Source organism: Alligator mississippiensis, chromosome 1 (genome assembly GCF_030867095.1).
Source record: "Alligator mississippiensis isolate rAllMis1 chromosome 1, rAllMis1, whole genome shotgun sequence".
In the NCBI taxonomy this organism is placed as follows: domain Eukaryota; kingdom Metazoa; phylum Chordata; order Crocodylia; family Alligatoridae; genus Alligator; species Alligator mississippiensis.
The window spans coordinates 319,566,626-319,588,120 of NC_081824.1; the positions used below are offsets into that span (position 1 = coordinate 319,566,626).

Sequence of the window (21,495 nt, forward strand, 5' to 3'; positions counted from 1 at the left end):
AAGAGTCTATGCTAATAGCTAAGGGTCTGAGCTATAGAGGCTATGAAATGGAGAGACTAGGAACAGACAGTATTAGCTTGATTAGTGGAACATTAACACCATTAAAATGGATCATTAGGGCTGTGCAAAGCTTTGGGTGCTGATTAGATTTGGAGGAGATTTGGCCCGATTCGGCAGCCGAATCTCAGAATCCGAATCGAATTGAATCGAATCGGGAGACCAATAAAAAGGTCTGCATTGATTCAAAGCTTTCTGAATTGATTCAGAGAGCTTTGGAGATTTGGGCAGTCCCTGCTTGCTGCTGCAAGGAGCTGGACCCAGACTCTGTGCTGGTGAGTAGGGGGCAGGAGAGTGGGGGCTAGAGTTGGGAGGAGAAGAACCATGGGGGGAACCCTGCCAGGCCACATGCCCGGCCCCAGCTCCAGGTTTAAAAAAAAAAAAAAAGTCTGGCACTCGCTGGCTGCTGCAATGGCCTTGGGGCTTTCAGGGGCTCATGGCAGAGCCCCCCTCATGCAGTGCAGGGCAGTGGGGGGTAGTGAGGATTGCCCCCCCCTCCCCCCACCTGGCAGTAGCTGGTGAAACCGGGACTTTTTTTTTTTTAATGAGCCGATGCTGGGGCCAGGCAGAGCTGGGAGAGCGGGCAGGGTCAGGGTGCTTGTGGCAGAGCCCCCCACACAGCATGGGGCAGCAGGGATTGCCCCACTGCTTGGCAGCAGCTAGTGAGTTGGGGGCTTTTTTTTAAAGAGCTGGGATCTGGGGCCAGGTGGGGCAGTCATTGACGGGGCTGAGAGAGCAGGCAGGGGATGGGGCCTGTCCAATTCAGAGATTTAGACAATTCGGCAGCAGCCAAATCTCCAAATCAAATTCGGCTGAATCGATTTTGGACTGTGATTCAAATCACCAAATCGAATCACTGTCCTCTGAATCGGCCGAATCTGAATCCGAAGCAAATACTAGCCACTTCGTACAGGCCTAATGATGATTATTAACACCTGTAGCCTGAAGAACAATGAGCCGTTAAGTCAACTGACTGTCTCTGCTGTCTGAACAGTATTACCACAGTTTAGAGCAGGAATCAAACCAGGATACTTCTAACCCCGGGCAGGAAATCAGTTTTCCTGCTGAATACATGCACACCAGTTTTGGGGGGAAGATTTCAGGGGAGATTTCAGATTTCTGTTGTACATGAAAAAATATGGTACCATTTCATTTTTGTATGGCAGCTCTTTTTCTTGCCTGTCCTAATATTCTAGAATTTCATAATTTTATTATCAGTTTCAGGATAATGAACATTTTGGAGGTGTTTTTATTAGAGCAGTTCCCAGACAGCTGCTGTAATTAAAATGGCTCACTGTCACATGTATTAAGTCCTTGTACATTTAAAAATGGCTGTGGGATGCTTTATCTAAATGTCATTTGACAAGGTTTAGATAAAGTGCTCCTGTGGCCGTTTTAAAATGTGTGGGTGCTTAATGTACACGACAGTGAGGCAATGCTGGAGCATTCTAACTAGAATGTGGAGCAGACTCAATCCAGCACTTTCTAATTAGAACACAAACAAGCATATGTATAGGCAGCCTTTTGTCTTAATGCACCAATTGCTAGAATACAAGGATCTGAAGAAACTTTCAATTTTTCATTAGAAATTTTTTCTTCTAGTTCTCAGGGTGGTAAAGAAAAAAAATTGTAAACCTGAGGAAAGTTCCCTCTGATGAGACAAACTAGAAGGCAAATACAAATAATCCAAACATTGTTTAAAAATTTCATAATTTCTCTCTCTCTTTTGTGAATGCTTCAGATTATCACTGTTGTTAATCTGTTTCTGTCAGTCTTTGCTTACTTTATAATTTTTCAGGTGATAATTTTTGGAGCAGAATGATGATGCTAGTCTCAGAATATTCCATTTTGTATTTTAAATTATTAAATGTGCCATATTGGTTTTCAGTCATAAGATCTAAAAAGTGATGTTCCAGATACCAGTTTCTAATGAGACTTAATAGATGCCAGTGAATCATGAGGCATATGACGTAGTTCTATTTTTATCTGTGTTCTCCTTACTACAAGATGAACAGCAGATGTGATGTTTGGGTACAATTGTAACTGTACACCATAATGCTAGTATATATTTAGAAGGTGTAATAATTGGATAACGTTTTAACTCTGTGTTGAAGTTTATTGTATGGGGGGTGCTTATACAGAATTATAGATATAAGGGATGGAAAATTATTTGCCAGTTTTACCTGTCCTAATGTTTTGCTTGTATATTATTTGTTTTGCAAAATATCCAGTGTATATTATCATGAATATGAGTAAGAATTGGTGATGTAGTTTCATAAATAGGGACCTACTTAATTTGCGGAAATCAACAAAAATAAAAACTTAATACAAATAAAATGCTGGCTCCCCACTAGGAGCCAATGGTCCTTGCTGCCAGGAGGAGAAAGTGCTGGCAAGCAGTGTGGCACAAAGGGCAGCAGACAATATGGTGGTTGCCCCCTCATCCCATGGCCTCTCTGCCAGTCAGCACCAAAGGGCTGGGAGGCATGGCATGAAGGGCAGCTGGCAACCAAGATGGTGGCTTCCCCCTTGTCCCTCCTCCTCCCCATGCATCTCTGCTAGTCAGTGCTGAGGGACAGGCTGCTGAAAAATGCCAGCGGAACTGGCTCTGTACGTTGCAAGTGGGCCATGAAAAACCCTTTGTTTAGCCACATTTGAGGTAGGTCCCTATTCATAAAGAAGTCTTGGACTAATATTTTCAAATCTGATTGTCTAAAAAATGCATCTGAAATCCACATTTGGCCAACTAAATAAGTGATCTTATTTTTGGTGCATTTTTTTCAACCACACAGCACCCTTAAAAGGATCTCATGGCACCCCAGGGTTCTGTAGCACCCTGGTTTAGAATCACTAGGCTAGGCTGTTTCTGAGGATACATACTTTCTATGTAAGAGGCTCCCAAATTGATGCCTCTATAATTATACCTGTCTTTGTCCCACCAGTCCAGATTGCTCTGCTGTGCTTGCTGTATGGCTTCAGTTCATTCCTATTTAACTTTCAGCTGGTCAGAATGTCTTTTAACTAAAATAGTGATTTTTCAACCAGGGTGTCATGAGATCCTTTTGAAAGCTGCTGTATTAACACTGTTAAAGGTGGAAACACTTACACACAATTCACAGGATAAACTCAGGAGATTTTGAGTTGGAATCCATAGTATCAAAACCACTTCTGACTTGTAGTCTAAGTTCTTTGCAGGAAAAGAATTGCTCGATTATTTTTCCATAGTCAAAGAAGGAGTGAAAGCTAAGTGCAGGCATTGTCCAAGGGTGCCAGATCTGCTTGGGTGAGGGGGAGAAGTGGAGAGGTTGCCAGATGTTGAGAGGTTTCTGTGTGGCTTGTCTCCCCCTCACCTCAAATGAACCTAGTACCTTGAAGTGAAGGGTCTCTGTCAGGGAGGTGCATTGATAGCATGGCTTTCCAGGCAGGGATTGAAAAGCTGTGGAGATTGGGGAAAGAGTGGGGAGCTAAGGCATGCAACCCGTTGGGAACCACATGTAGGGAGCTACACATGCTCCCCGGTACTGGAAGGCATTGGGTACTCTATCATCCCCTGGTGCTACTTTGGGGAAGTGTAATTCCTAAAAGGTGAGGGAGGGATTTACTCTGGACCCTTAGCAGTGTACATAAGGAGCTCATCTACATGAAACGTTTACTGCAGAGTAGACTAATTAACTCTGCAGTTAATGTCTTGGTGTCTACATGTGCAGGGCTATTAGGCTGGAGTAACTAATAAACTCCACAGCCGGATAGTACTAGAAAATACAAATATTATTCTCCCATGGAGGTTTTTACTCTGCAGCACATGTGTATATGCTGACCCGGCTGGTTGGGGCATGAGGGTATTTCAGTGTGGGGGCTGCTTGCCAGCTAGCCTGATGCTGGAGTTCCCTCATGCTCCAGTCAGCCCCTCAGCAGCACATTAAGCCAGGTTGGAGAAGCCCCGGTCTGGCAGGCTGGCTCCCCCCAGACTCCCTGCCAGCAGGGGCTGCTCTGACCTGACTCAGTGTGCTGCGGTCCCAGGTGCACGTGTATGCACAGTGCCCCCCCGGAGTTCATTGCTCTGAATTAATAGCATGTGTAGACATGCCCAAGGACACTTCTGTCCAGGGATGGTTGTGAACCAGTTCCCAATCGGTGATATCCTTGGAATACTACAAGTGTTATGCCTGTCTGCACCTTTAGTTCATGCTTTGGTTCCAGAGCTGAGGTGCATTAGCTTAATAGTTTATAGATCTGTATCTGGGGAAGAGATCTTTATTGCAATTCTGGTTTTGAGCCAATAGTACCATAGAAAACTTGAAATGGAATTCCCAGTTGGTGTTGGTCAACATCTTGTGAGAAAACTGTAGTTTCATAGATTTCATAGACTTCATAGACATTAGGGCTTGAAGGGACCTCAGAAGATCATCGAGTCCAGCCCCCTGCCCAAAGGGCAGGAAGTCAGCTGGGGTCATAGGATCCCAGCAAGATAAGCATCCGAATTTCACTTGAAGGCGTTCAATGTAGGTGCATGAACCACCTCCGGTGGCAGGCTATTCCAGACCTTGGGGGCTCAGACAGTGAAGAAATTCTTCCTTATGTCCAGCCTGAAATGGTTTTGCTGAAGTTTATAACCGTTCGAGCTTGTCATCCCTTGGGGCGCTGTGGTGAGCAATTGTCCCCCCAGATCCTGGTGAACACCCCTGATAAACTTATAGGTGGCCATCAGATTGCCCCTGAGCCTGAGCTTTTCCGGGCTATGGAGTCCCATAGCTCTCAGCCTGTCATCGTAAGGTCTGTTTTCCTGACCTCTGATCATTCACATGGCTCTTCTCTGGACTCTTTCAAGCTTCTCCACATCCTTTTTGAGTTGTGGGGCCCAAAACTGGATGCAATACTCCAGCTGCGGCCTCACCAAGGCTGAGTACAAGGGGAGAATGACGTCCTGGGATTTGCTTGAGAAGCATCTATGGATGCAAGCCAGCGTTTTGCTTGCTTTACTGGCCGCAGCATCACAACGAAGGCTCATATTTATCTTGTGGCATAGCACTGCCAAGCCTATACGAATGCTGCAGGTTTTCCCTCACATGGTGGAGAACCTTGCATTTTTCGGTGTTAAACACCATCAGGTTCTCATCTGCCCATTTCTTGAGCCTGTCAAGGTCAGCCTGGATCGCCCTCCTGTTCTCAGGTGTGGATGCTTTACCCCAGAGTTTGGTGTCATCAGCGAACTTGGCCAGTCCACTTCTGACTTGGGGTTGACCCTTGGGGTTGTGGTCCCTTAGGGCCTCACTGACAAGCCTCCTGAGCTTGTCAAAGTCAGCTTTCCTGAAGTCAAGGACTTCTTTATTGCTGACTGACTTGCCAGCTTTACGGCAGATGGTGAAGGTGATCAGCTCGTGGTCGCTGTCACCCAGCTTCCCTTTGACCATTAGGTCGCTGATTAGGTCGTCCCCGGTTGCCAGGACCAGGTCGAGCAGTGCTTTACCTCTCATTGGCCCGAGTTCTTAGGGTCAGAAAATATCACATAGATGAAAATATAGCTTTAAAAAAATATAGACACAAACTGAAGTAATGCTCTTGTTTTACTTAATATATTACCTTTAAATCAGTAGAAATAAGTGTTGTGGTAGGATGAGTAGAACATTTAGTGTCTTTCCCTCAAGGGAAAATACAGATTTTACAGGCACATTCAAAATATTTACAGACTGCGCTACTTTTCCATTTAAGGTTAATGTTACAGCTTTTCAGAATGCTATATTTATTATTTTTGTGAAAGGATACAATTTTAGCTTGTTTATCTTATTTCACAATACCACTTTTTAGAAGGCTTTGGCACTTTCATTTATTTTTTCCTTACTATGCCAAATGCTTGGTAGGTTATAATACCCTTTGTGTAGTAGGGAATTATGTGCAGCAGCATCTGAATTTATTTTCAAGGACTATATTCTAAAACTCTCTCCTATTCTGTAATGTCAGCACACTGATTAAGTTCAAATTGTAATAGTTTAAGTGTTTGAGAATCACCAATTTATACATAAGATAAACAACCAGGGTGCTGTGAGATCCTTTCAAAAGTACTGTGGTGTTGCTATGCAAAGTTAGCACTTAGGAGTACAAACCTTTACCTGACAAACTGAGAGATTTAAAATAGGAATCCGTCATGTTGAAACTGTTCTGACCTGTTGTGGTCTTTTTGAGTTCTTTGCAATTGCTCTTTATTATTTTTCTGTAGTCAAAAAGCAAGTGAAAACTAAAAGCTGGCATTTTTCCTGGGGTACTTCAAGTCTTAAAGAGGGGTGCCTTGAGTTTAAAAAGTTGAGGACCACTGGTATAAATGCTGATTTTTAGGATTGACTCTTAGGAAGAAAACTTGAAAGATTTCAAGTGAAAAATAATAAGAAAACAAGTAAGTATTTACTATATGTTTAATAAATATTTCCGTCGGGGGTTTATATTATGTCCATCACTATAGTTTTATATTGCCTCTATTACATGTTGAAGCAAGAGCAGTAATGGAAGTCTAATGAACCTTGTGCATTCTCTCACTTTTCTCTTTCTGGGATCAAGAATAGAAAGATATACTAGTTAAGGGTATAACAGCTTTGTTTATTTTTTGTGTGTTGCTTTTTTCCTTTAATTTTATTTCATTCACTTTGATTTGTTTTGAGAGGGGTTTAGATGTAGAAGGGGATGTTGGCATTGAGTGTTGCTCTTACAATGGAAAGCCTTTTCTTTTTTTAAGAGGAAGTTTTCCAGTGTTACCTAGGATGGCTAAAATCTGGGGCACCCGATTACTTCCTGAAGTTTTGTTTCACAGCTGGGTCCCTCAAACAAGAGTTCTTTGTCCCCAGCAAACATAGCATATAAAAATAGCAGCAGCATTGCACTTACCTGAATGGATTTACAGGAAAGAATATTAGACTGTTTTTCTGAGCAGAGCTTGATGAAAAGAGATGTATTCATCTCGGACTTGTCACCTCCCTTTATTCACTAAGGAATGTTTTGATGATGATACTAGTTTTTGGAGTAACTCCAATAGATATCCATTTAGGAATAGATTTTCCCTTGCTGTAGGTGCCGGTGAGCCATAAGCAGATCTGGGGTCTCCTGATGTGCAATATATGGCTTATGACAAAATTATCCAGTGGTACATGAATCATAAGTAGAAAAAGCAGAGACCTGTAAGTTGTGCATATCTTTATCTTTTTAAATTAATGGAACAACAGAATTAAGTTTATGCAGCAGTTGCTATGTTATAGTGATTATACCTTTTTAGATTTGGGAAGTCAGTAGCTGTTTAGAATGTGTACATGAATAAAGAAAGAACATCTATAAAAAGTCAAGGAGTGGGATTGTTTTTGGTTTTTTTTTTAACTATTCAAAACTCATAAAGAATTTAATTAATCTATCAGGGCTGGCAGAAGGAACTACATCTGAGTTTATATAAAGTAAAGCAAAATCTTTTTAATGGGTGTGGATAATGTTCCAAGCCAGAATCCACCTTCCTTCCTTGACTGCCCAAAATAATCCTCCTTAAAACATCTTTTGCCCGTTCTCAAGGCCTCTAAAGTTTTCTTCAACCTTTAATTTGGGTCATTTTTAATAAAGCAAATAAAACAATTTTATTCATTCCCTTCCCTATCATCTCTCTATAATAATGAATCTCTCATTTTCCTGAAGGTACTGAGAATTAATGCCCAACTCCTACATTTAACTCTTCTTCTCTGTGGGTACATCTACATGTGCTATTAATGTGATTGAATAAACTCTGGTGCAGTTCACACCAGTTTACTGCTCCCAGGTGCTGCGTTTATACATGTGGGTCAGCTGGCAGGGGTTCTGTGGGGTAAGCCTGCTAGCCTGGGGCTGCTCTGGCCTGGCTCAGCTTTCTGTAGAGGGGCTGGCTGGGGCATGAGGGTGCTTCAACATGGTGCTAGCTGGCAGGCAGCCCCTGTACTGAAGCACCCTCATGTCCCAGCCAGCCCCGTCAGCATCTATATATGCATTGTGGTGCATTAAATAATGCCGCTGCAGGATAGTACTTGTTTACATGTACTAACCTACAGCGGCATTTATTAATTTACTGTAGCCTCATAGGGCTGCACGTATAGATTCTGAGACTTTACTGCAGAGCTAATTGGACAACTGCAGTAAACATCTCATGTAGATGTACCCTGTAAATCCTGCATTCTTGGTGATGTCTTTCAGCTGAGGACTAGACAGAATTCCCAGAGGAATATTGTTGAAGAAAGACAACTCCAATTTATGACGGCTGTGTTTGTTGCTGGCATCTTTTGTTGATCTGGGAAGTGCAAGTTCGGAATGGCATATTGAACATGGATCTCCAAGTGTATACAGTAGAGCATTTTATTTTTGTCAGCTATTACTTTTGTATAAAACCTGATTGCAAGTTGTGAGAACAACCTGTTCTCTTAAACTGCGTTAAACTAATTCCTAAAATCTACTACAGATTACTTTAATTTTTATTATTTTATGAAACCATGCAGAGGCACTTATTCTCATTGTATAGATGGTAAGGGGGCAGGTCAGCTCCTCAGCAATTGACCTCAAGGTAGGTCAATGCTGAGTGTTTTTGAAAATCCCTATCCCAGTTTATTTAAATACGTTTCCATTTCTATTGGCAAACAAAACATCTTGTTAGGTTTGTTTTGTTTTAGTTGGCTGAGTAGGATTAATTCTAATCTCACAGACACTCGAATAGTTTCAAAAGTTGGGTATAAAAATTACCTAAAAATCCAGACATTTTATGGGAGAGAAAACTGATTCATATGACTCCAAGAGCTGGGGCTTTATTGAAACATCAAATAGTATGATATTTATGACAGTGTTGACAGTGCTGATGGTATAACAATAGCTTGAGTTCAAAACTTCATGGAAGGAATATAGTTCAAGGTACTTTGCTGTGCATTGGGATATGAACTGTACTGAACAATGGTATCTTTTGATTACTACCATTGCTTCAATTGTCACCTGTGCCACCTCCCTCAAACCCTGAGAGTAGTGCAAGCCTGGGAAGTTGCTTGTTTGTATACATTGTGCTCTGGTTATGTGCAGATTTGAGTCACTTGTTCTCCTTTCCTTGTTACAACACTCACAGTTTCTTATGATAGCTTATCTAGTCTCCAAGACATGCTGTCTATTAAAATGTCACATAACCAATTGTACATAAGATGTACTATACCAACACAAAAATGTGATCAATAATAACTTTATTTATAATACTTCAATGCAGTATAAATTGTGTCTGAAATAATTGTCTTGCAATGAACAAAAGTTTAAGCAAGTGAATACCCAATTATCTTTCAAAGAAAGATTGCAAATCAACTTTGAAGTGTCCTAACAAAGAGAAGCATTTTCAAAATGAAATTATTTTTTTCATATTGCAATGATAGAACAAGGGAGTAAAATAATTGTTATACTTCAGAAGAAATGAATGAGAATAAATTCGTATGTATAGTTTGTTTGAATATAATTGAATGTGTTGGTCTTTTTCTGCAGTAATAGCAATATTAGTAGTAAACTTTTAGCAGAGCATTTTGAAGTAATCAGATTTAGTCTGAGGTCAAATTAAATTAACTATCTCCCCTCAGTTGGATACACTAGGCATATTTTTATGTGGTGTACTTTGAAATTTGAAAAATTTTCCATTGAAACTGTAAATGTGTAATTTTACTTTAAATGAGATATAGTTAAATACTTAAAATCTGTTGTTATTGGCTAATACCTATGCCTTTTCTTGGGTTTATAAGACAGAAACTTAAGTATGGTCCACCTTGTTACAGAGATATTATCAAAGTTGGTATTAGCTTATGGGATCCCTTGCTCCATGCCTTCAAATTATAGCTCATGTCAATGATAGAAGAGGTTGACCTTAAGTTTGGATAGGGAGGCCATAGCAACACATTTAATGGATAAACTGGCTTATCATGGAGACTGGGAAGCCAGAACGAAATACTGACTGGTATTACTCTGTACTCACATGCCCTGTCTCACAAGAATGCTGCTACAGCTTTGGGATTCCCCAATGGTATCAGGATATATGGTAAGTAATACTTGCCAGTTTGTGACAACAGTTGAAATACAAGGTGCTGCGTTTCTGGCTACCTGATAAATTAACTGTAATTGTAAAATGTTAGGATAGTGTATGGCAGTTGAGATGAGACTTCTTTTGGGACAGTGCTGGGAACATCCATAAAGCTATAGGCAATGAAAAAACAGTTGTAACTTGGCACTATGATATTATTGAAATACATTTAAATTCTAGCGTTAAAATTGAGTTCTCATTGGCAGCAGTGTTTAGCAACATATGCCACTGAACAGGATTTTTTTCTTTCTAGGACAAAAAGGGGAAGAAATAAAATTCAATGAGGTTTTATTTAGCATTTATTGCTGACATTGTCAGTACAAATTTAAGTGATCCTATGATTCACTTCTTTCTGTCTGTTCATGTCATACCATTGTCACCTTTCCTGCCAGTTATTAATATATTCATCTTAGCATTATCTTTTTTTCCACATAAAAAAGACTTAAATATAGAATTAGGGCTGACCAAGTACATTTCATAACAGTCTACAATGAACTAAATAGTGCACAGTCTCGGTTCACATTCATACAGAATCAGAATCATAGACAATTAGGGTTGGAAGGGACCTCAGGAGGTCATCCAGTCCAACCCCCTGCTCAAGCAGGACCATCCACAACTAGATCACTCCAGCCAGGGTTTTGTTGAACTGGGCCTTAAAAAAGCTCGAAGTTTGGAGATTCCACCACCTCTCTAGGTAACCCATTCCAAAGCGTAGCAGTGTTTTTATTAATTCATATCTTCACGAATTGTTTCTAACAAATGAGTTTAGGAAAAAATCACTTTAAAAGCTTTTTTAAACAGGGTCTGATTTTTTAATTCTTTCCTTTCCTCCTCCCCCACTCCCCCAAAGTCCCCTAAAATACAAAAAAAAAAAAGTCTTTTTGATACTTATTTATAAATGTACCCTTTTAGATTAATTTTAGAATCATATAATTAGAATATTTAAAATATATAAACAGACATTTGAAAGTCAGGACATTTTAAGTTAAGGTTGAAAAATATATTGAAAAAAGTCAGGATGTTTGAATGATGTCCTGCTAATACATAAAATTAAAATAGGAGATCTGGAAATATACCAATATGGGTTCAGCACCAAAGTTAACTTTCCCCACATCCTCCCATTAACTTTTATCTACAAGTCATACATTGCCACTTTCTTAGGCAAACTGAAAAACCTCTTGTTAATTAGAGGTTGGAAATCAAAACTAAACTTTCCATTTGGCATAGATCATTGACTATACATATCATATATTATTCTCCACAAATAGTCTATGTAGATACTGTAACTCTTTACTGTAATACATTGACTTTCTCAGTAAACTGAAAAATCTTCCAGTCAAAAAAGTATATTGGTTTTAAGTCAGAAACCAACTGAAACAACATCATTTTATATGGGAAAAAAGCCCCGTGCCAGGCTTTCTGAAATTAGATTACATTGATAGAGAAATCACACAAAAATAAACATTTGTATAAAACATGACCTTCTTTTCAAATATACCCTCTCATTGAGAGACATAAAATATATCTAAGTCCCTTATAGTAAAATATTAACATAAATATTAGTCAAATGCAATATATTACTTCTGGGTTATAAGCATTTTTAAGATCATAACAATCATGATTAGGATACAAAAATTAGGAGCAATATTTAATTTCTTATCTGCAAATAAGGTAAAAGGGAAGTGGGGACCTACAAGTTGAATAAAAGACTACTTCTAATGTAAAGCACTAATCAAAATTAATGTTGGTATATGTTATACCCATACAAGAATTGTAAAGAAATCCCATTTTTATTTGACCAGAAAGAACAAAACTTATGGTAGACCCAAAAATGACTAAGTAAAGCCCCATAGCTGGGCATACTGCCAATGTTTGGAAGGAATACAGATCTGAGTCCTGCCTATATCCAGATCCACTTTCAATGCCAAAATCATACTTTTTATGCCAAAATCATACTTAAAGAACCTATAAATAGGTATACTTAGGGCATATTCTAAAAAAAAAAGAGATAACATACTCCTAAATGTTTAAACATCCCCATTATTCATGATATTTGAATACCACAGTGCTTAGCTGCACTTCTTCAGTATGCACCTCCAGAACCAAATGAAAATGACTGAACCATGTCCTCAGTAGCAGGTTGAAGAAGAATTTGATACAAATGATTAAACAATGGCAAGCAGGAAATTCAGAGAGAAATCAAAAAGTTCTTGCATATGGTTTTGATCTTGCAACCTTTTCACACCATTTTAACTTGTTTTGCTCCTGTCTGAATGTCCCATTGTACCTTTGGAATAGCCAAAAACATCTTAAGTTGCCCCAGATGAACAATTGAGTGTTTCCTCCCACAGCTGGATCAACTGAACCCATTGCCTTCCATGAAAGAACTCCTGATTCTACACTGTTATATGTATGTGAAGAGCCTCAGGCCCCTGTATCTTTAACTCACTTCAGTGTTGAATATTACTGGCACTGTATGTATTATCTAAAAGAATAATTTAAAAAACCCAGGAATTCCTGACTATATAACAGTGCTGATTATCTTGTTAAATAAATATTTTGTATGCAATAAGCCAACTTGGTTTGTATATAATTGGTATAAGCTGAATATGTACTGACAGTGTGCTCTTGTTGTAAAAGAACCCAGCAGCCGACTGTGTTGTCTTAACAAGAGTATCGTTTGCAAATCAAGGAAGTGATTTTTCTGCTCTGTTTGGCACTGGTGAGGCATTACCTGGAGTACTATGTCCAATTTTGGGCGCTACATTTAGATGTGAACAGATTCCAGAGTCCAGTGGAGAGCAACAGAAATGATTAGAGGCCTAGTGTCCAGAAGTATAACACATAAGAAAAGGCTGAAAGAACAAGGGTTATTTATTGACTGAGTCTAGAGAAGACTAGTGAGATGGGATTTGATAAGTCTTCAAATACCTGAAAGACAATTTCTGGTTATGGGGTTGGTTAAGTATTGGAACATGCTGCCTAGAGGGAATCTCCATTCCCAGAAATTTTCCAGAGCAGGGTAGACAAACACTTGGCTGGGATGTTTTATTCAGAGTTGATCCTACCCAGGGTTCGAATTATACTCTGACTCTTAGGAAGGGGAGAGGAGTGGTCTGCAGCAGTGGCAGCTGGAAGGAGCCGCCGCTGCCTGAGCTGCTTAGAAAGGGATGGGGAACACCAGTGACTTATGGTGGGGTTCAGCCCCCCTAAGTTCCCCCATATTTCAAACTCTGATCCTACTGTGAGCCAAGGATAGACTTAGTCTCATGAGGGCCCTTTCAGTCTTACTTTCTTGTGATCCTGTGACCCTAATTTGCTTATTATATCTCTCTTTAAAGAAATCCTCTTTTGGAGCAGGAGAAAGCCCAGAAAAAGAAGGGTGTTTAACTCCAAACAGAAAGTAAAACTCCTCTTTTACCAATTATAGCAGCATTAATTAATATATAGTGGTGAATGAATAATGGCCACTTGCAAGGCAGGTGTGTTATTCTACTCCAAATTAGAACCATTCTAAGTATCAGACTGAATTTTTGCTGTTTCATACATCAACACATAACATGCTGGTGATAGATAACAAATATGAGTTATAGAATATTATTTGTGTAATGATGAATCGTGAATCTGAAAATAGAACTGTATTAATAAACTATGTTATGCATCATCACCCATGTCATATTGTAAAATGTATTATCTATATGATGCATTAATCCATTGCCTAAATTCTCTAATCAGGATGGTGATTTTGCTTTCACAGCCTTGTGCTTGCGTGCGCACACTGTTCACACAGGCACAAAACCCACAGTTCAAATTTTGAGAAGTTTTGTGAATGATTTATATGTAGACCCATTGTCATATTTTCTAAACTTCTCTTGATATATGCCATCTATGCTCAAATGTGGGGCTGAAGTGTTGCACGCGTTTGTAATGCATCAAAACTGCCTATTTTCTGTGACTGAAGGTGAGTTCTGCAGCAAACAGGGAATTGACTGTAAGCTGCAAAAGGGCTCAATGAATGAACTTAAAGTTTGGGACCCTGATGAGCTTTAAGTTTGGGACCCTGATACTGTACCATGACAGTGATGTTGACACTGCTCAGTCTTTAAAAGTAAGGCCCTCACTTCAAAATGGTTTTGGTTGTGGGTACAAAGGATTTTTGTGCTTACATTCTATGATTTTTGAAGCAAGTCAATGAAGGGATGATGTCATAGGCTAGGGCAGGCACTTGGGATCTCTGGGTTTAATGGCATGGAGGTCAGGGAGTAAATGTGACATACATACTTTTCACCCAGATTCAGTATGGAAAAAAGACCTGTCTCCTGGAATTCACTATTGCAATACACAACCCTGATAAAGTTCCCTCTATGGGACAGTCACCAGGCTGCTGGGTTTTATACCTCACCTAATGGACCTACATGCTTTAGGCCTTTGTGTGTTTTAGTATGTTTCAGCTTCTGTGGCACAATTCTTTGGTACAGATTCTATTCACAGAAGTAGGATCCCACTGCCCAGCTGAGTGAGGTTTCCAGAGCCAGTGTTGAGCCCCTCAAATCCCTCTGAGGGCTAGACATGCCCTATGCCAGAGCCCCAGCTTTGGGCTTACACTTACTTTTCCAGGGACATGTAATAGCGAAAGCAGAAACACATACAGGTTTGTACAGTTTTCAAAACACTCAATCCTTACTTAGCTGGATGAAATAGACAACACAACTTTACAGGGTCCTGTGGGATTTTTTTTTAAATACTCTTTTTTTTGTTTGTTTCAGATGTTGCATTTGTGGATATGAGTGATATTTCCAAGCAGCCATCACTTTTCTACCATCTTGGAGTGCGTGAAAGTTTTGACATGGCCAATAATGTTATACTCTACCATGACACTGATTCAGACACAGCTCAGTCTCTAAAAGTAAGGTTGTCACTTCAAATGCACTTTAATACAAAAGTATCTTTTAATAGTCACATTGACTCTTGAATAAAATGGGTGCATTCATGACATATAGGTATGTTCATAGGGTTAAGTCCATAATATGGTAATGATTTTTTTCATGTTGCCAGATGTGAAAACAAGCCTGTAGTTTTTGATTGTCATTACTTCTGTCACAAAGTTATTTTTTCTCCCTGTCTATTAAAAAGGAACAGCGGGTCTCTCAGGGCGGGAGGGGGAAGCTGATGGGGAGACAGTGCCCACTCTGTCTTAATGATTTTTGATTACCTGGAAAAAAAAAGATTATTGAGAATAATGGTGACACTAATTATTTTGGGTAATTCTACCGATAGTTCTACTGTATAGCATAAACACGTTAGACTTTCTTGTCTACTAAGGACATGCTTCACTTGATTTAGGTCAGTACTTACCATACTTCTACTGTTGGAATATTCATTTCTTTTTTTACATATTTTTTTCTTATGAACAGTGAAAATAAGAAAGGTATCATCACAAAAGCCTTCTATAGGCTTATGATTTAATTTTATGCTAAGGCAATAAATATGATTACAGAGTTTTTCTTCCTGTGGTCTGATTGCTCTGGACCCCAGACATGAGCATGTCTGTCCTGCTAAGCAGAACTGGAGGCATAGAGCCTACAGCAGGTCACCTTCAGATGTCTTTTCATTGTCTGTACTTTTAGTGCCACCTCCTCCCTCCATTTTTTTTTTTTTTTTTTTTTGTCCAGAAAACGTTGATAAAAGTTTGTTAGTCTCCTGATGTTCTAAACATGTTAAGTTCTCTGTGAATCTTTCTCTGTCTCTTCTCATATCAAATTCTGTGCCCTTGTTGTCCACTTCAAGGGCTTTCTGTTCTGCCTCTTCCTTCACAAAACAGTTTTGCGGATGCCCTTGTCTCTTCTGATGTTTTTATCCTCAAAGTGGTGCCCCTCATCTGAACTGTTGAGTTATTTCTTGTCTTTGTTTTAGATGAGAAATTTACTGAGTCAGGAACTGAGGTTTACTCTGTAAAGCAAGTGGTACATTTGTAATGCTGTATACTAATTTTAATTGAGAATGACAATCTAAGTAAATCTAGCTAATGTATTTGTTGTTTTCTTTGTTTTACAGGATATAGTATCTCAGAAAAACACAGTAAGTATTAAATCCTCATTTGCTCAACCCAAGGCCATATTTGAAGTGACTCTAACAAAAGGGCTGCTAAGTCATACATGAGTTGTTATATATATGATCAAAAAAGGTCCAAGTTCCCTAGGTTTAAATTAGTGGAAATCATGCTGACTTGCTTTCCGAAGTATGTTGCTGGTGTTGATGGTTTTGTTTCAAAAGGTGTTCCCTCTTTGTGCCTTTTAAGAAGATATACAGTATAGCTTTTCATTTAACTACAGGGACACTGGAAGTTTGTGAAAGAGATGTCACAATATATGTACCATATTTACTCAAACCCAAGATACATTTTTATTTTTTACTCGCCAAACAACATGAAGGTTATGGCGGGAAACCTCATCTTAGATTCGAGTACCAACCTGGGGCAGGCAGCCAGGGCCACCACTACTGACTGCCCCAGAGCTGGATCTGGCATCAGTGTAGAAGCTAAGTCTGAGGGAAGAGTCAGGTGGTGGGCAGGGGAGGAACAGAGGATGGGGGGTTAGGTACTGGAGGGAGAATAGACAGTGGCGGAGGGGTAGGCACAGGTTGCGGGATGCAAATAGCAAGAGGAATGAAAGGCAAGTGGCAGAGGGGCAGGCGGCAGGAGGGGTAGGTACAGGCATAGGATGTACTTTGAGGGGGAGAGGGATAAGGTGGCAAGGTTTGTCTACCTGCTCCCCTGCTGCTACTTTGACTGCTATAACTGTGAGAGGTATGCTTTGAAGATGGCCCTCCAAAAATTAGAGTGTATACATGGAAAATTATAATAAAGTTATAATTTTCCATGTATCAATTCCTAATCATTGGGGGGTCACCTTAAGTTTTATAATCTTGGATTTCGGTACATATGGTATTCTAGGTGTACAGATAAGATAACATGCTTCAAAAGTATTAAGATAACGTGCTTCAAACTTATTTCTTTTCCCCAGTGGTGCACTTAAGATGCTAGGAAACATATATGCATAGACATTCAGGGTTTTTATTGTGACCTATGGATACAAAAGCTTGATTTTTTCAAAACAAAGCTCTTTGTGTTCTTAATACCTGCTAAAACTGAACACACCGAATCCAAGGTAAAACACATTTGAACATATTAGATCTGTTGTCTCATGATACAGACTAATAAGGGCTGATTTAACTCTCTATAAAGTTATGTGTTTTATGATGGTTCCCATTATATCAGCAGTCCTTCCCAATGAACATTGTACTCTATAAATCTGAGAACAAACTCTTGGATTTGCATAGATCTGGAACAAAGGCACAAAGAGGCAAAAATAAGCTAAATCCTTTCAAAGGCTGTCTTACCTGTATTTCTCCCTCTGTGCAGGAGGGGAGTGGAGAAGAATTGTGACTGAAGCTTTGGGGGTCAGTCCTGAAATAGTATAGTTACAATTTACCCCTTCACTCAGACATTGACGTAAAGCATTAACTTAGACTGAAGATTTTCTGTGCTGCTGTCCTCTCCCTGATTTGCTTTGTGCCACACAGAGGTTGTCTGTGTCACTTTTTGCACCCGTGCTGTAGATTGGACAGCCCTGATGTAAAGTAACATCCCTGTCATACCGCCTTCTTTTATGGCAGTGCTAAAGCAACTGTATTCTTTGCCTCAGGGGACTTTATATTTTCTGTATTTAACTTTGGTATTTATCCTAGAAATCTCAAATTCTATTAGAGAAAGGGAAAAGGAAATTTATAGTGCAGAACAGTAGTGGAAGCCCCTTAAGATGTAGAGATCAAATATTTCCTTTTACAGTGATTATTTTCCTCCAAAATATAAATAAATAAAGCTAAAAAGTATTGTGATTAATGTATTCCCTTATGAAAGATGTAAATCATTATACTAATTGAAAGTTTGGGAAAGAGGATGGAGAGGAAGCTAAACATGAAACTGAAAACAATTAATTGTAAACATTTCAGCAAGTCATTTGGGGCTTGACCTCAGTGGGCAGCTGAGCTAAATATGAAAACCACAGAGCAGCTGTGTAAAGCTCATTGGTAAGGGCCATGACATGGATTTAATAAATTGGGATAGGGGGGTAGATAAAAGGGTGATAAACAGGGTATTCAGCTTCTGCTTGTCAGCAACGAAATGTATTGAGACAAGATAAGATGGGGAGGAGATTACCTTCTATATGACTCCCACAAAGCAAGAGATTACAATTTCATATTACTAATTTACAGCCCCTCTGAGACATTTAAAGCATGATTTATGAGACTCATTATGCAACTGGGAATTCAGTTCCCAAGACAGAACTGCCCTAGTTTGTAACTAAAGTCAGTATTCTCCATGCCCCTTCAGTTAGGTTGGCGTGTATACATATGTGTGCATGAGTCTTGTGGATATCTTTTACTAAGTTCACTTGGAGATGGTATATATACAGCTCCATTGTTTCTGTCAAAGTAATTATTTATAAAATAAATTACGAATAACAAGTCTTGGGTTGCCATGGAGAAAGCAAAGTTTGGGAGCACGCTTTAAGTGTTGATTTGTGGAATGTAAGTATGTATCTTAAGTGAGCAGAGCTGACCATTTGGGCTTTATTAGACCACGTTTCGAAATCGCAACCAGCTGACTGCAGATACGCAACCTGAGCAGGACATGAGAATTAGAGGGGGTAAAAAATAAAAAAAAAAAAAGGAAATTTTCACCAAAAAAAAAGCAAGAAATTGATACTTTCTTGTTTTGTGTCTTTTTCAGTTGGAAAATCAAAATTTGAGAGTTTTTGTACTGCTTATAATGAAAAATAAAGGAATAGAATAATAGAATACAGAGGAAATAGAGGATTTTGATTGCAGGCTTTTTAAAAGCAACTGCTAGAATTGAGAGGCAGATAGATGGTCCTTTTCAAAATAGCTTTAGTACTTATATATTCTATGTACTATGTATAATTTGGCACATGTGGATCATTCGAATGCACTAGTGAGCCTAGTGGTTTGGGGACTGACTATCCTCAATTATGACTGGGATAAAAAATAAAAATAGAACATGGGTGTAAGGAAGAAAAATAGCTGATATCTGATTAGTTTTTCTTCAAATTGTTCGTTTTCTAAACTAACCGCCTGCCACTTGGTTTTTGGCAAAGATTGTTAAAGAAAACTAATACACATATTAACTAAAATAGTTATAAAACAAAGTTGGTTATTTTACTATAGGTAGTATTTATTATGGTACAGATCTAAACTGCAGTGGAGTCTTTCTCTTGATTTGCATACTCTTTAAATTAAAATACCCTTAAAACTTCTACCAAGTAAATTCTGGCCAATGAAGTCAGAAACAAATCTCCCATAGACTTCAGTAGGGCATGACTCCACTTAGTAGCTGAACTGTAAGCAACTGATAAGTTGTAAAGCAAATATTTTGTGTGATTAGTACAAACCTGTGTAAAGTTTCAATAATAAGTTAGATTTTATTTATTACCTGGAAGTAATGAATGTTCAAGGAAGCTAAATAATTAGGGCTAGATTTAGTACGTAATGTGAGTCTTGGAGTCTATCTCAATCAGCAGTCCTAATGACACTGCAGTGGAGTCCAGAGACTATTAAAATCAGAAAATGAGTTTGTTGTATATGATTCTAATGTTAGCAGTTATAATCTGATCAATAAAGATTTTAAAGGAGTAATATTTTATGTGCTTTTCCTGACTGCAAGTGTGATATGTAAAACACTGTAGTAATTTTTAAAATTTAAAATGTATTTCTAGAAATATTTCTGAAGCAGAAAACATATTTGAAAAACACATAATAAAAGATGTTTTATATGGGATTAGGAACTCTTTAGATGCAGAAATACAGCATTAAAACAACTCCAGGGGAGAACCTACATTTTAAAAACCCCTTCTAAGTAGATAATCTTTGAAGAAAATAATATTAAATTAAAGGTAACCTAGTAAATATGACTAGAATTGTTTATATGCATTTAATATGCCAGTAACATACCTCTTATTCTAACTTTTTACCTATTACATTAAAAAAATATGTTAAGGCAATTTGATTTTTATATTTATATAAAATATTTGTCTGGAAACATAAGACTTAAGTTTTCCGAAGGAAATGTTGATTCAGTTCCAATTACTGCATATAGTTAATTGTTTGTGTAATTGCAACGTTCATGTACACAAAACTGGGAAGGATTGTGAACACATTGGAGGATGTGAGCACAATTCCGAGGGATCTTGACAGATTGGAAAATTGAGCTAGAACTAACAGGAAGAAGTTCACTGTGGACAAATGCAAAGTGCTATGCCTTGGGAGGAAAATCAAAAACACAGATACAGAATGGGAAACACCTGGTTGGATCTATGAAAAAGGATGTGAGAGTTTTGGTAGATCATAGACTCAGTATGAGTCTGCAGTGTGATGCAGCCACACAAAAAGCAATGCATCAGTTGGAGCATTAAGTGCAAGACACAGGAGGTGATAGTGCCTTTCTACTTGGCACTGGTTTGGCCTCATCTGGAGTACTGTGTGCAGTTCTGGACTCCACATTTTAAAAAGGATATGGAGAAGTTAGAGGGCCCAGAGGTAGGCAACAACGATGATCAAGGGCTTGGAAGGCAAGCCATATGAGGAGAGGCTGAAGGATCTAGGCATGTGTAGTTTGCAGAAAAGATGGGACATGACAGCAGTCTTTAAATTACTTGAATGGCTGCCAGAAAGAAGAAGGGAAATGCACCTTTTCTCTCTTGGTGCAGAGAGGAGGGTGCAGACTAATGGCTTGAAATTGCAACAAAGTAAATGTAGAAAGTCTATCTGGAAAAACTTCTTCGCTGTGGGAATAGTGAGGCAATGGAATAGACTGCCTAGGGAAGTTGTGGACCCTGCATCATGGGAGGTGTTCAAGAATAGGTTGGACAGTCAGTGGTCTGGGATGATCGAGGCATACCTATGTCTGTATTCGGTTGTGGGTATTTCCCATGCTTCTGCATTTGTTGGTTTCCTGCCTCCCTTCCCCTTTTTTCTGCTGTGTGTGTCAGGCATTGGGTTTTAGCTACAGCTAAGCCTGTGTGGACTTCAACTGGGGTGTGCTGATTCTCCTGCTGGGACCAAAGCCAGAGGCTCCTGGCTAGAGGGTCTTGCTTGTCCACTCAGGGTCAGACCATTCACCATATTTGGGGTCAGAAAGGAATTTTAGCCTGTGGTCAGATTGGTATGGACTGTGGGTTTTTTTTACCTTTCTCTGTATTGTGTCTTAAGTGTATATTGACAACATCTTATAGAAGCAGGACATTGGCTGCCATGGTTCCCCTGCTTTACCTGCG

General features: G+C 39.1%; 1 protein-coding gene across 4 annotated transcripts in view; it reads left to right on the forward strand.

The window, feature by feature from the left end:
* The window catches only part of MAP3K15 (mitogen-activated protein kinase kinase kinase 15), a 164,496-nt gene that overhangs the window by 37,909 nt on the left and 105,092 nt on the right, over positions 1-21,495 (forward strand). For all 4 annotated transcript variants that reach the window (XM_059720882.1, XM_059720881.1, XM_059720880.1 and 1 more), the window contains exons 2-3: positions 14,911-15,050; positions 16,199-16,222. In XM_059720882.1, the coding sequence (XP_059576865.1) occupies positions 14,928-15,050; positions 16,199-16,222 (147 nt within the window). In that variant the 5' untranslated portion in view covers positions 14,911-14,927. The remainder of the gene's footprint in view (positions 1-14,910; positions 15,051-16,198; positions 16,223-21,495) is intronic.